Consider the following 15,870-nt stretch of genomic DNA (forward strand, 5'->3'; position numbering starts at 1 on the left):
ACCGTCAACTCGCACCCCTTTCAGGGCAAACGAGAGAGAAAATAGTACATTGGTCATTTATTTTGAGCAATATAACGTGTTAGATACATTGGTTTGAATGGTGATGAAGCTAAATATGCCCACAGGCACAGCTGTAGAACTGCAGCGAATGAGTTGTGAAATGTTTACTACGACAGTGACTGAAGACGAGGTCACATACCAATGGAAAGCAAGCTGAGATTAATTAATCTTAAACTATATAATTGTTTTAAACTACCAGTACATACTCAGCCATGCAGGTACAGTTCGGGTCAGGATGCAGTTGTTCCAGACTTTAGACATGTTCGTCCTCTTCCCTCGTCTCTGACCAGGCAGCACCTCAGTCCTCACAGCCACCATGTTTTGTAATCATGTAAGAGTGTTTTCCTGAACATGATTGTCTGTTAAATATCTGTAGGTAACGTCAGGGATGCACAGTGACAGTGTTGTTTTTACCGATAACCGACGCCATGCTCTAAGTGTCCGTGGCTTGTGCCTTGGCCGAGTTGTGGCCTGTGCCTTGGCCGAGTTGCCGTTGCCGCGGTACAAACTCGACCCTCCACGCATCCTGACTTGTTGGTAAACAACTAATCCCTCTAGAATTGTTGATCAGTAGTAGTAATAAATCAAATATCAGTGTTTCTTCTTTATTGGTATTGATGTGTTTAGCCTATTGATCCCACAACAGAAGAGCAGAACCTGTTATTATAGTTCAAATATATTCATGTTGATGGACAATTTGCTCTCAAATTTGAAAGGTTTTTGTTAGTCTGCTTCCCGTTTCCATGGAAATACATGAGGTCCAACTAATAACCTGAAACACAATCAGTCACGTCCTAGCAACAGAAAAGATTTTCTTGTCCCAGATGAGTGAACTCTGAACTGACGTTAATGTTTTATCGTGGACTCTGACTTTCCTGAAGTAAATCAATACCGTGTCGCCAGCACAGCTGATGGGGAAAGTCAAACATTTCGATTACTCCAGATTATTTAAAAACCCAAAAATCGCAAAAAAAAGAGAGACAGAAAAACATAGAGGTAATATCTTCCTTTATCCAACGAAATATTCAGCTCCAGCCCATAATATTCACATTTTCACCGCGTCATAACTAGTGTCTCTCTGACTTTGTACCCTCTCGGCTAAAACGGGACAGTTTACTGCATGTTAACTAAAACATGTTTATTTATTTATTTTTATTGTTCTAAAATTTGAGTTTGGCAGCTGACAGGAACTCTACAGGAGGTTGATTTATGGTGCGTTCCAGGCGACCCATAACTCGTGTTTTTCCGACCCGAACTTGTACCAGTTTGATCTGGTACAAGTTCACAAGTTGGAAGTTACGAGTTCAACTGCCGTTATAGTATATATATTTTCGGGCAGAGGAAGGACTCTGGAGCTGAAAGTGACCGTGTCCTCCAGCGTCCTTCCTCTGTCTATTGCTCATCTGTCTCCGGCCCAAGACGCACCGGTCTGCAGTTTGTCCCCAAGTTGAAACGTGAGGATTCTCCCACTTGTTCATTTGATATTTTCTCTCTTCACAGACTTGTTGATTGTAAACTCTCAGAGAGTCACTGTGAAGTCGTGGCCTCAGCTCTGAAGTCCAACCCCTCCCACCTGACAGAACTGGACCTGAGTGAAAACAACCTGAGTGATTCATCAGTGAAGGTTGTGTGTGCTGGACTGGAGAGTCCAAACTGTCGACTGGAGACTCTGAGGTGAGTTCACTGACTGGACCTGTTGGACTTTTGTCTGTGTTCAGTTCAAATGTGTGAAGTTCAGTTTGAAGCAGCGACTGATTGTGACTCCATGTTACTGCAGCTGGTAGAAGGTGAAGGGTCAGAGGTCACTCAGAGGTCAGTGTGGTGGTGGTGATGATGATGATGATGATGATGATGATGATGATGATGATGATGATGATGATGATGATGATGATGATGATGATGATGAGCTGCTCTCAGATGAAGCTGCTAACAGAACAGCTGGATCAGCCACTGTAGCTGAAGCAGCAGATGTGATGTAGATCTGAGGCCGGAGAAGCTGCTGTGTGTGTGTGTGTGTGTGTGTGTGTGTGTGTGTGTGTGTGTGTGTGTTGTGTGTGTGTGTGTGTGTGTGTGTGTGTGTGTGTGTGTGTGTGTAAAAGTGTCAGTAGGTTACAACTTGCTAACTGCTTGAAACAACAGTTGAGTGGCTGAATGAAACTAATCCGTCACCCTAATTGATTTAAATTGTCTTCTGTTGCTGATGCACGGCCTTGATAAACTTGGTTATTCATGTTATTCTAGTTGAGGATGTGGATGATCATGAGTGAGGGAGTAGTGGTGCAACAGATCAGTGTTTTTTTTTGTTTTTTTTAATCAATTTTTTATTTTGTTTTATTTCATTACAATTCCATTTATCCATTCCCCTTGACCCCACCCTTTTCCTGGGGGTAACATTATATTAATAATAATTATTATTATTATCAACAGTACATAGCAGACATATTCATAAGACAGAGAAAAAACAAAACAAAACAAAACAAAAAAAAACAAAACACACAAGCCCATCAAAACAACGCTTTGACTTTCTAGGTTGTGTATAGCTTCTACCTTTGCCTTTTGGGAACGAGCACTGGAAACAGATCAGTGTTGATCCTTGATTGCTCTCCACGGATCGGCACGCAAGTGTAGGCAGCTCGTATCGGCAGCTCTATGTCGCGCACAACAAAAAACAATAACAACCAATCAACCAGAATCGAAAAACAAAAACTGTGACTGAGCAGGACTGTGATGGTGATTGGCTTACAGACCTTTGCTTGTGTTGTTTTCCTCCCTAACACACAGTAGCTCCAGTATTTTCTTTTCACTTCTATAGGAGTGTATGTTACAAAAAAACTGATTTACAACTGGTTGTTTATTTACCTGCTGTTCTGTACTGATTTCTATCAACCAGTCAGTGGATACAGATTGTTGCAAAGCGTTTCCCTCCTCCTGTGATTTTAGTTATGACAGGAAAAATATGAACGACGGTGCGTGGTGCAGTGGTTAAGGCGGCCACCCCATGTAGAGGCTACAGTCCTCAACGCAGGCGTCCCCGGTTCAAATCCCGCGTCGGGCAGACCTTTCCTTCCTGCATGTCATTCCCCCTCTCTCTGCCTCCCCCTTTCCTGTCTATATCACTGTCTATCAAATAAAGGCAAAAACGCCAAAAAATATATACTTAAAAAAAAAAAAAAAAGATATGATCGACGTCGACTCGACTTTCATAAGAGTCGACTTTAAAAAATCTGAAGTCACTAACCTCACAAACAGTTTATCATCCTCTGTGTGTGTGTGTGTGTGTGTGTGTGTCTTTGATCCAGTTTAGTCCTGAATCAGAGAGTTGTAGTCAGTGTTTAGTCCAACAGGTATTGATCAGATATTGATTGTATATTGACAGGCTGATCTGAGGTCAGCAGCAGCTGATGAATCTGTGCTGACATGTGGATGATGTGTGTAGAAGGCCACATGATGATGATCCACAACAACACAAGGACAAAGTCCCTCTACTCATTTACACACTGATCATTGATCAGGACACATCTGATCAATCATCAATCATTTCATCTTCTTCTTTTATTCTTTATTCAGATTGGAGTACTGCAGTTTGTCAGAGATCAGCTGTTCTTCTCTGGGCTCAGCTCTGAAGTCCAACCCCTCCCACCTGAGACACCTGGACCTGAGCAGAAACTACCTGAAGGATTCAGGAGTGAAGGGTCTGAGTGGTTTTCTGGAGAGTCCAGACTGTAGACTGGAGACTCTGAGGTCAGACTCTGTTTTATTTCTGTGCTCAGATGAATGTGATGTGAAAGTTGTGTTGATACTGAGCTGCAGACATGAGGCTGATATTCTACTGATCCACACTGAGGCTGTAGGACAGGGTAGGCAGGCGCTCACAGACCAAGACCAGGGCTGTGGGGGGTCGGCACCTCAGACAGCTCATCACACAACAACCTCACGACAAACACATTCATGCACAATGGTTCACACAGATCCAAGTCTTAAACATGTGCAACACCTTTTCCCCACAATCCATGCCGTCCTGACATCAGCTGTTATTAACACACAACTCAGATCAATAACAGGATCACATGTTGGAGCACCGCTCACATCACACAACAAACCTTTAACACAATCCACACTCAGACCTGAGCAACAAGGATGTTAACTGTACACAACAAGCTGTTATTACAACAGAGAGGACACACAACCTGGACTGTGTGTGTGTGTGTGTGTGTGTGTGTGTGTGTGTGTGTGTGTGTGTGTGTGTGTAAAAGTGTCTAAGTGTCAGTAGGTTACAACTTGCTAACTGCTTGAAACAACAGCTGAGTGGCTGAATGAAACTAATCCGTCACCCTAATTGATTTAAATTGTCTTCTGTTGCTGATGCACGGCCTTGATAAACTTGGTTATTAATGTTATTCTAGTTGAGGATGTGGATGATCATGAGGGAGGGAGTAGTGGTGCAACAGATCAGTGTTTTTTTTTTTTTTTTAATCAATTTTTTATTTTGTTTTATTTCATTACAATTCCATGTATTCTTTCCCCTTGACCCCACCCTTTTCCCGGGGGTAACATTAGATTAATAATAATTGTTATTATTATCAACAGTACATAGCAGACATACTCATAAGACAGAGAAAAAACAAAACAAAACAAAAGGACAACAAAAACAACACACAAGCCCATCAAAACAACACTTTGACTTTCTAGGTTGTGTATAGCTTCTACCTTTGCCTTTTGGGCACGAGCACTGGAAACAGATCAGTGTTGATCCTTGATCGCTCTCCACGGATCGGCACGCAAGTGTTCCACAGGTCGTTGATGAAAACAAAGTTGTGAAGGCAGCGCAAAAAAAAAAAACTCAGCTCGTATAGGCAGCTTTATGTCGCGCACAACAACAAACAATAACAACCAATCAACCAGAATCGAAAAACAAAAACTGTGACTGAGCAGGACTGTGATGGTGATTGGCTTACAGACCTTTGCTTGTGTCGTTTTCCTCCCTAACACACAGTAGCTCCAGTATTTTCTTTTCACTTCTATAGGAGTGTATGTTACAAAAAAACTGATTTACAACTGGTTGTTTATTTACCTGCTGTTCTGTACTGATTTCTATCAACCAGTCAGTGGATACAGATTGTTGCAAAGCGTTTCCCTCCTCCTGTGATTTTAGTTATGACAGGAAAAATATGAACGACGTTGGGGCGGTGCTTGGCGCAGTGGTTAAGGCGGCCGCCCCATGTAGAGGCTACAGTCCTCAACGCAGGCGTCCCCGGTTCGAATCCCGCGTCGGGCAGACCTTTCCTTCCTGCATGTCATTCCCCCTCTCTCTGCCTCCCCCTTTCCTGTCTATATCACTGTCTATCAAATAAAGGCAAAAACGCCAAAAGATATAAACTTAAAAAAAAAAAAAAATGAACGACGTCGACTCAACTTTCATAACATTATAGAGTCGAAAAATCTGAAGTCATGCAACTACTAACCACACACACAGTTTATCATCCTCTCTGTGTGTGTGTGTGTGTGTGTATGTGTGTGTGTGTGTGTGTGTGTGTGTGTGTGTGTGTGTGTGTGTGTGTGTGTGTGTGATCCAGTTCAGTCCTGAATCAGAGAGTTGTAGTCAGTGTTTAGTCCAACAGGTATTGATCAGATATTGATTGTATATTGACAGACTGATCTGAGGTCAGCAGCAGCTGATGAATCTGTGCTGACATGTGGATGATGTGTGTAGAAGGCCACATGATGATGATCCACAACAACACAAGGACAAAGTCCCTCTACTCATTTACACACTGATCATTGATCAGGACACATCTGATCAATCATCAATCATTTCATCTTCTTCTTTTATTCTTTATTCAGATTGGTGGACTGCAGTTTGTCAGAGATCAGCTGTTCTTCTCTGGTCTCAGCTCTGAAGTCCAACCCCTCCCACCTGAGACACCTGGACCTGAACCACAATGACCTTCATGATTCAGGAGTGAAGGGTCTGAGTGGTTTTCTGGAGAGTCCAGACTGTAGACTGGAGACTCTGAGGTCAGACTCTGTTTTATTTCTGTGCTCAGATGAATGTGATGTGAAAGTTGTGTTGATACTGAGCTGCAGACATGAGGCTGATATTCTACTGATCCACACTGAGGCTGTAGGACAGGGTAGGCAGGCGCTCACAGACCAAGACCAGGGCTGTGGGGGGTCGGCACCTCAGACAGCTCATCACACAACAACCTCACAACAAACACATTCATGCACAATGGTTCACACAGATCCAAGTCTTAAACATGTGCAACACCTTTTCTCCACAATCCATGCCGTCCTGACATCAGCTGTTATTAACACACAACTCGGATCAATAACAGGATCACATGTTGGAGCACCGCTCACATCACACAACAAACCTTTAACACAATCCACGCTCAGACCTGAGACTGAAGTCAAGCCAGCCCACACGTTGTTTTAAGGTGCGCGGATATACGGCACATTACGGCAAGAGCGAGAAAGTGCCCGTAAAATGAAAAAAGCAATGACCCCGAAACGTCTGATGTGGCATTTCAAAATAAAAGCCGGCCTTTCAAAATAAAAGCCTTGAACACTGCATTGATTAAAAAAACCTGCTAGTTATTACTGTACCATTCCACTTCAGACTGATAGTACTCGACCTGAAGATGACACCCAGAAAAAATCAGAGCAATCTGATGTGGAATTTCAGAATAAAAGCCCTCTGAACTTTGATATTTTGGTGTACATTTACAGTATAATTAAAAAAAACTGCTAGTTATTACTGTACCATTCCACTTCAGACTGATAGTACTCGACCTGAAGATGATACCCAGAAAAAATCAGACCAATCTGATGTGGAATTTCAGAATAAAAGCCCTCTGAACTTTAATATTTTTAAGTGATTTGTGTACATTTACAGTATCATTTAAATTCCACATCAGATCGCCCTGATTTTTTTCTGGGTGTCATCCTGAGGTCGAGTACTATCAATCTGAAGTTGAATGGTACAGTAATAACTAGCAGTTTTTTTTTTGTTTTTTTTTTTTAAATGGTACTGTAAATGTACACCAAAATATCAAAGTTCAGAGGGCTTTTATTCTGAAATTCAACATCAGATTGGTCTGATTTTTTCTGGGTATCATCTTCAGGTCGTGTACTATCAGTCTGAAGTGGAATGGTACAGTAATAACTAGCAGTTTTAAAGAAAAGATACTGTAAATGTACACAAAATACTTAAAAATATGCAAGTTCAGAGGGCTTTTATTCTGAAATTCCACATCAGATTGGTCTGATTCTTTCTGTATGTCATCTTCAGGTAGAGTACTATCAGTCTGAAGTGGAATGGTACAGTAATAACTAGCAGTTTTTTTTAATTATACTGTAAATATACACCAAAATATCAAAGTTCAGAGGGCTTTTATTCTGAAATTCCACATCAGATTGGTCTGATTCTTTCTGGATGTCATCTTCAGGTCGAGCAGAGTCCTGCATCGGGTCGGATCCCCGCGGGTATCCGGCGGGTACCCCGCAAAAACGGTGTTCAACGGGTGGATAAGCTGTCTTGTGAAAATTCACGGGTCGGGCACGGGCGGAACTCAAATGAACGCGGGTGGGTAGCGGGTGAATGTGTGTAGGTCTACAGAGGAAAACTCACGCGCAGCTGCATGAACCAGCGGAGCAAATCTTTTTTTTTTTTCACACACGGCAACAACAGAGCAGCATCTTGATGTAAATAAACGATCTTTGGCCGCTCGTGTGACCGCTCACAGCTTTCCCTGGAGTTTAGCCTGTCATGGCTTGACTGCTCGGCTTCTGGGTAAGCTACAAACACACCGATGGGATCAATGTAAAGGCTGAAGTGTCCTGCTTTCATTAAAAAAAGAATTACGTCGCTATCATTCTCCGTTCCGGAAATAGCCGCGAAAGAGTACGCCCCCCCCCCTCTCTCTCTTTTCTTTTCTTTTTTCTTTTTCTAAAGAGTACGGCTGTACCCCCGTTATCGCCGGTGAAGACGGCGATGTAACGGGCAGCGGGTCGGGCAACGGGTCTTAATATTGACGGGCGGGTCGGATCCGGGTTGTATTCAGAAATAATCACGGGTGATGGGTCGGGACACGGGCTTAAAAACCAACGGGTCGGGCGGGCGCGGGTTTCCAAAATTGGACCCGTGCAGGACTCTGAGGTCGAGTACTATCAGTCTGAAGTGGAATGGTACAGTAATAACTAGCAGTTTTTAAGAATTTATACTGTCAATGTACACAAAATATTTCAAAATATCAAAGTTCAGAGGGCTTTTATTCTGAAATTCCACATCAGATTGGTCTGATTTTTTCTGGGTATCATCTTCAGGTCGTGTACTATCAGTCTGAAGTGGAATGGTACAGTAATAACTAGCAGTTTTTAAGAATTTATACTGTAAGTGTACACAAAATATTTCAAAATATTAAAGTTTAGAGGGCTTTTATTCTGAAATTCCACATCAGATTGGTCTGATTTTTTCTGGGTGTCATCTTCAGGTCGTGTACTATCAGTCTGAAGTGGAATGGTACAGTAATACCTAGCAGTTTTCTTTTAATGATACTGTAAATGTACACAAAATACTTCAAAATATCAAAGTTCAGAGGGCTTTTATTCTGAAATTCCACATCAGATTGGTCTGATTTTTTCTGGGTGTCATCTTCAGGTCGAGTACTATCAGTCTGAAGTGGAATGGTACAGTAATAACTAGCAGTTTTTAAGAATTTATACTGTAAGTGTACACAAAATATTTCAAAATATTAAAGTTTAGAGGGCTTTTATTCTGAAATTCCACATCAGATTGGTCTGATTTTTTCTGGGTATCATCTTCAGGTCGAGTACTATCAGTCTGAAGTGGAATGGTACAGTAATAGCAAGCAGTTTCTTTTAAAAAAAATGATTCTGTAAATATACACAAAATACTTAAAAATATGCAAGTTCATAGGGCTTTTATTCTGAAATTCCACATCAGATTGGTCTGATTTTTTCTGGATGTCATCTTCAGGTCGAGTACTTTCAGTCTGAAGTGGAATGGTACAGTAATAACTAGCAGTTTTCTTTTAATGATACTGTAAATGTACACAAAATACTTCAAAATATCAAAGTTCAGAGGGCTTTTATTCTGAAATTCCACATCAGATTGGTCTGATTTTTTCTGGGTGTCATCTTCAGGTCGAGTACTTTCAGTCTGAAGTGGAATGGTACAGTAATAACTAGAAGTTTTTTTTAAATTATGCTGTAAATGTACAACAAAATATCAAAGTTCAGAGGGCTTTTATTCTGAAATTCCACATCAGGTTGGTCTGATTTTTTCTGGGTGTCATCTTCAGGTCGAGTACTATCAGTCTGAAGTGGAATGGTACAGTAATACCTAGCAGTTTTCTTTTAATGATACTGTAAATGTACACAAAATACTTCAAAATATCAAAGTTCAGAGGGCTTTTATTCTGAAATTCCACATCAGATTGGTCTGATTTTTTCTGGGTGTCATCCTGAGGTCGAGTACTATCAGTCTGAAGTTGAATGGTACAGTAATAACTAGCAGTTTTTTAAAAAATGATACTGTAAATGTACACAAAATACTTCAAAATATGCAAGTTCAGAGGGCTTTTATTCTGAAATTCCACATCAGATTGGTCTGATTTTTTCTGGGTATCATCTTCAGGTCGAGTACTATCAGTCTGAAGTGGAATGGTACAGGAATAACTAGCAGTTTTTATTTAATGATACTGTAAATGTACACAAAATATTTCAAAATATTAAAGTTCAGAGGGCTTTTATTCTGAAATTCCACATCAGATTGGTCTGATTTTTTCTGGGTATCATCTTCAGGTCGTGTACTATCAGTCTGAAGTTGAATGGTACAGTAATAACTTACAGTTTTTAAAAAAATGATACTGTAAATGTACACAAAAAACTTCAAAATATGCAAGTTCAGAGGGCTTTTATTCTGAAATTCCACATCAGATTGGTCTGATTTTTTCTGGATGTCATCTTCAGGTCGAGTACTATCAGTCTGAAGTGGAATGGTACAGTAATAACTAGCGGTTTTTTTTAAAAAAATGATTCTGTAAATGTACACAAAATACTTGAAAATATGCAAGTTCAGAGAGCTTTTATTCTGAAATTCCACTTCAGATTGGTCTGATTCTTTCTGGGTATCATCTTCAGGTCGAGTACTATCAGTTTGAAGTGGAATGGTACAGTAATAACTAGCAGTTTTCTTTTAATGATACTGTAAATGTACACAAAATACTTCAAAATATCAAAGTTCAGAGGGCTTTTATTCTGAAATTCCACATCAGATTGGTCTGATTTTTTCTGGTTGTCATCTTCAGGTCGAGTACTTTCAGTCTGAAGTGGAATGGTACAGTAATAACTAGCAGTTTTCTTTTAATGATACTGTAAATGTACACAAAATATTTCAAAATATTAAAGTTTAGAGGGCTTTTATTCTGAAATTCCACATCAGATTGGTCTGATTTTTTCTGGTTGTCATCTTCAGGTTGAGTACTTTCAGTCTGAAATGGAATGGTACAGTAATAACTAGCAGTTTTTTTTAATTATACTGTAAATGTACAACAAAATATCAAAGTTCAGAGGGCTTTTATTCTGAAATTCCACTTCAGGTTGGTCTGATTTTTTCTGGGTATCATCTTCAGGTCGTGTACTATCAGTCTGAAGTGGAATGGTACAGTAATAACCAGCAGTTTTTAACAAATGATACTGTAAATGTACACAAAATACTTCAAAATATGCAAGTTCAGAGGGCTTTTATTCTGAAATTCCACATCAGATTGATCTGATTTTTTGGGGGTATCATCTTCAGGTCGTGTACTATCAGTCTGAAGTTGAATGGTACAGTAATAACTAGCAGTTTTTAACAAATGATACTGTAAATGTACACAAAATACTTCAAAATATGCAAGTTCAGAGGGCTTTTATTCTGAAATTCCACATCAGATTGGTCTGATTTTTTCTGGATGTCATCTTCAGGTCGAGTACTTTCAGTCTGAAGTGGAATGGTACAGTAATAACTAGCAGTTTTTTTTTAATGATACTGTAAATGTACACAAAAATATGCAAGTTCAGAGGGCTTTTATTCTGAAATTCCACATCAGGTTGGTCTGTTTTTTTCTGGGTATCATCTTCAGGTCGAGTACAATCAGTCTGAAGTGGAATGGTACAGTAATAACTAGCAGTTTTTCTTAAAATAATACTGTAAATGTGCACAAATGCAGTGTTAAAGGCTTTTATTTTGAAAGGCCGGCTCTTATTTTGAAATGCAACATCAGACGTTTCGGGGGCGTTGCTTTCATTTTACGGGCACTTTCTCGCTCTTGCCGTAATGTGCCGTATATGCGTGCACCTTAAAACAACGTGTGGGCTGGCTTGACTTCAGTGACCTGAGCAACAAGGATGTTAACTGTACACAACAAGCTGTTATTACAAGGTTTACAACAGAGAAGACACACAACCTGGGCTGTGTGTGTGTGTGTGTGTGTGTGTGTGTGTGTGTGTGTGTGTGTGTGTGTGTGTGTGTGTGTGTGTGTGTGTGTGTGTGTATCTAAGAGAGTCAGAGAGAGAGTAGGTTAAAACTTGCTAACTGTTAGCCACCGTAGCTCAGGCGTTGGTCTCCCGTCAGATAAAAGCTGCTGTTGTTCTTCAGATGAAGCTCATTAAGGTGTTCACCTCTCCAGTGGAGCATCACTGCAGTTGAATTAGCTGCTAAACTGCTGGAGGCTAAAAAGCCAGGGGACACGTCTGTGTGTTGACCATTCACCAAGGCAACGTGAACAGAAGTGCAGCTCAGACACGGTGCAGTTAAGTTAAGAGGCAGCGTAGCGTTGTGCCTCTTCACCTCCATGTGAACTCTCTGTGGGAACTTACTGCACATGTGCAAACAGCCACATACACACCGTACTGACAGAAGAGGCAGAGCAGCTCTGGGCCTTTGCTCTGTAATACTACACATGGCTGAGTGGTTTGTGCAGCTGCTGCCTGGACAGAAGCTAGCTCTGTTTACTGGCTTTTATTAGACCATGAAAATCACCACATTCTGACACATTGAACTTGTAGTAAAGTTATCTGAAAGTCAAAAAGAATCCAACTTTAGATGAAGTGAATAAATCAAAGCCCTGACTGCACCTCACTGGTTTTTAGTCCAGTCTCTGTTTCTCTTCATGTTTCACCTCCACTACAGAAACACATGTGATGTATCAGACAATAACTGATCTATAATCAATAGCTGCTGGCTCCACCTCTTTCCTGAGGCTCTGTGGTGTTTATAGTGAAACATTCAAAGCCAACATCCCATAATAAGCAGGTGTGGTTCAGGTTTTTCTGTCTCTGAGCTTCATTCAACATGTGTGTCTACACGTTAGTTGTCATGGTAACAGAGTTCAGCCTCACATGTGTGTTGTCTTGAGCATGGTCAGTAAATCTCTGATCAATGTGGCTGCACAACATGAGTTTGTCTGGATGGAGCCACAGGTGGAGCTGACAGGTGAAGAGGCGGAGTCACTGCGTCTGTGTTGAAGCAGCAGCAGCTTCTCATGAATATTAATGAGCTGTTTTCTCTCTATGTGACTGTTTAACCTGCTTCCTGTTGCTTCAGCTGTTGGACTTTGATTTTCTAAACTTGTTCTTTCTGAAGCTTCTTCAGCTCTGAACAGATGATGAGACACTGAACGCTGTCAACAAGGAGCTTTGTCCTCAACTCACTGCTTTTATTCTTTATTCAGATTGATCAGCTGCAGTTTGTCAGAGATCAGCTGTTCTTCTCTGGTCTCAGCTCTGAAGTCCAACCCCTCCCACCTGAGAGAACTGGAGCTGGGTGGAAACAAGCTGCATGATTCAGGAGTGAAGCATCTGAGTGGTTTTCTGGAGAGTCCAGACTGTAGACTGGAGACTCTGAGGTCAGTTCACTGACTGTTACTGTTGTAGATCTTAGATCTTTGATCCACAACTGAACCTGATTGATCTCCACTCAGAACTTGAATCATTGACTTTGATGTCATGAATGAAGGACGTTTGAAATAGTTGTTGTCTCATGTTTCCACTTGTTCTTCTCTCACACTGACAATGACTCTTCACTTTCAGCTCATTTCACTCAGTCTGATCAATAATCAATGATCTGATCACTGCAGCTGTGTGTGTGTGTGTGTGTGTGTGTGTGTGTGTGTGTGTGTGTGTGTGTGTGTGTGTGTGTGTGTGTGTGTGGTGTGTGTGTGTGTGTGTGTGTGTGTGTGTGTGTGTGTGTGTGTGTGTGTGTGTGCGTGTGTGTGTGTGTGTGTGTGTGTGTAAAAGTGTCTAAGTGTCAGAGAGAGAGTAGGTTACAACTTGCTAACTGTTAGCCACCGTAGCTCAGGCGTTGGTCTCCCGTCAGATAAAAGCTGCTGTTGTTCTTCAGATGAAGCTCATTAAGGTGTTCACCTCTCCAGTGGAGCATCACTGCAGTTGAATTAGCTGCTAAACTGCTGGAGGCTAAAAAGCCAGGGGACACGTCTGTGTGTTGACCATTCACCAAGGCAACGTGAACAGAAGTGCAGCTCAGACATGGTGCAGTTAAGTTAAGAGGCAGCGTAGCGTTGAGCCTTTTCACCTCCATGTGAACTCTCTGTGGGAACTTACTGCACATGTGCAAACAGCCACATACACACCGTACTGACAGAAGAGGCAGAGCAGCTCTGGGCCTTTGCTCTGTAATACTACACATGGCTGAGTGGTTTGTGCAGCTGCTGCCTGGACAGAAGCTAGCTCTGTTTACTGGCTTTTATTAGACCATGAAAATCACCACATTCTGACACATTGAACTTGTAGTAAAGTTATCTGAAAGTCCAAAAGAATCCAACTTTAGATGAAGTGAATAAATCAAAGCCCTGACTGCACCTCACTGGTTTTTAGTCCAGTCTCTGTTTCTCTTCATGTTTCACCTCCACTACAGAAACACATGTGATGTATCAGACAATAACTGATCTATAATCAATAGCTGCTGGCTCCACCTCTTTCCTGAGGCTCTGTGATGTTTATAGTGAAACATTCAAAGCCAACATCCCATAATAAGGAGGTGTGTTTCAGGTTTTTCTGTCTCTGAGCTTCATTCAACATGTTTCTACACGTTAGTTGTCATGGTAACAGAGTTCAGCCTCACCTGTGTGTTGTCTTGAGCATGGTCAGTAAATCTCTGATCAATGTGGCTGCACAACATGAGTTTGTCTGGATGGAGCCACAGGTGGAGCTGACAGGTGAAGAGGCGGAGTCACTGCGTCTGTGTTGAAGCAGCAGCAGCTTCTCATGAATATTAATGAGCTGTTTTCTCTCTATGTGACTGTTTAACCTGCTTCCTGTTGCTTCAGCTGTTGGACTTTGATTTTCTAAACTTGTTCTTTCTGAAGCTTCTTCAGCTCTGAACAGATGATGAGACACTGAACGCTGTCAACAAGGAGCTTTGTCCTCAACTCACTGCTTTTATTCTTTATTCAGATTGAGGCTCTGCAGGTTGTCAGAGATCAGCTGTTCTTCTCTGGTCTCAGCTCTGAAGTCCAACCCCTCCCACCTGAGACACCTGGACCTGAGCCATAACAACCTTCATGATTCAGGAGTGAAGCATCTGAGTGGTTTTCTGGAGAGTCCAGACTGTAGACTGGAGACTCTGGGGTCAGTTCACTGACTGTTACTGTTGTAGATCTTAGATCTTTGATCCACAACTGAACCTGATTGATCTTCACTCAGAACTTGAATCATTGACTTTGATGTCATGAATGAAGGACGTTTGAAATAGTTGTTGTCTCATGTTTCCACTTGTTCTTCTCTCACACTGACAATGACTCTTCACTTTCAGCTCATTTCACTCAGTCTGATCAATAATCAATGATCTGATCACTGCAGGGGTGTGTGTGTGTGTGTGTGTGTGTGTGTGTGTGTGTGTGTGTGTGTGTGTGTGTGATCTTCATTTCATCTTCTTCTTTTATTCTTTATTCAGATTGTGGAGCTGCGGTTTGTCAGACATCAGCTGTTCTTCTCTGGTCTCAGCTCTGAAGTCCAACCCCTCCCACCTGAGACACCTGCAGCTGAAAGGAAACAACAACCTGAGCTCTTCAGCTCTGCAGCAGCTTCATGATCTTGTGAAGAGTCCAAACTTTCGACTGGAGACTCTGCAGTGAGTCTGATCTGTAGCTGTTTCCACAGCTGATGAGACTGTGGGAGTGAAATAAAGTGTAAAGTGCAGCAGGTGAACCTGTCAGGATGTGACATCATCACGTATGACATCATCTATGACATCACAGACTCAGAAAACGCTGCAGCAGCTTCAATGTGTCAATCATCAGTGATCCAGTCACAGGTAAAGGTGTTGAGTCAAACAGGAACAATGAGCTTCACCTGTCACTCAAGTACAGGAAGTACTTTTACTCCACTAACTCCTAACTAAATACTTTTACTGTGATACTGTCATTATAGAAACTTTTACTCTGCTCCTATATTATATTACTCACTGTGATACCTGGTAAGAAGTACTTTTACTCTGATGCTGTATGTACAGAAACTACTCTTATTGTTCTACTGTAAATACATTAAGTATTTTTACTGTGTTACTGTTAGTAGCCTACTGCCACATCCACTTGTCGTGCACAACAAAACACAGCAAAAGACCAAAATACATGTTTTATAACGAATTTCTTCTTTTCGCCCTCAGTCTTATTAAACAGAAAGATGCCATTTAATTAAACTGTTAAGTATTATTGATAAGTATGATTTACAGAAGAAACCCTAGCCTTTATTTTATAACTTAACACACATATGTACATAATTTCCTGC

The 15,870-nt window shown here is 41.2% G+C and overlaps 2 protein-coding genes across 2 annotated transcripts in view; one reads left to right on the forward strand and one right to left on the reverse strand.

Moving 5' to 3' along the window:
• The window catches only part of grm8b (glutamate receptor, metabotropic 8b), a 589,884-nt gene that overhangs the window by 553,258 nt on the left and 20,756 nt on the right, over positions 1 to 15,870 (reverse strand). The window lies entirely within an intron of this gene.
• Positions 1 to 15,870, forward strand: part of LOC146986482 (uncharacterized) — a gene marked incomplete at its 5' end in the record, with an annotated part of 532,005 nt that overhangs the window by 362,746 nt on the left and 153,389 nt on the right. Inside the window, 3 exons of the mRNA XM_085780485.1 lie at positions 3,628 to 3,801; positions 5,902 to 6,075; positions 12,798 to 12,971. Of these exons, the coding sequence (XP_085636611.1) occupies positions 3,628 to 3,801; positions 5,902 to 6,075; positions 12,798 to 12,971 (522 nt within the window). The remainder of the gene's footprint in view (positions 1 to 3,627; positions 3,802 to 5,901; positions 6,076 to 12,797; positions 12,972 to 15,870) is intronic.

The sequence above is a fragment of the Trachurus japonicus genome, chromosome 6 (assembly GCF_045865225.1).
Source record: "Trachurus japonicus isolate A0001 chromosome 6, Traja_1.0".
Lineage (NCBI taxonomy): Eukaryota > Metazoa > Chordata > Actinopteri > Carangiformes > Carangidae > Trachurus > Trachurus japonicus.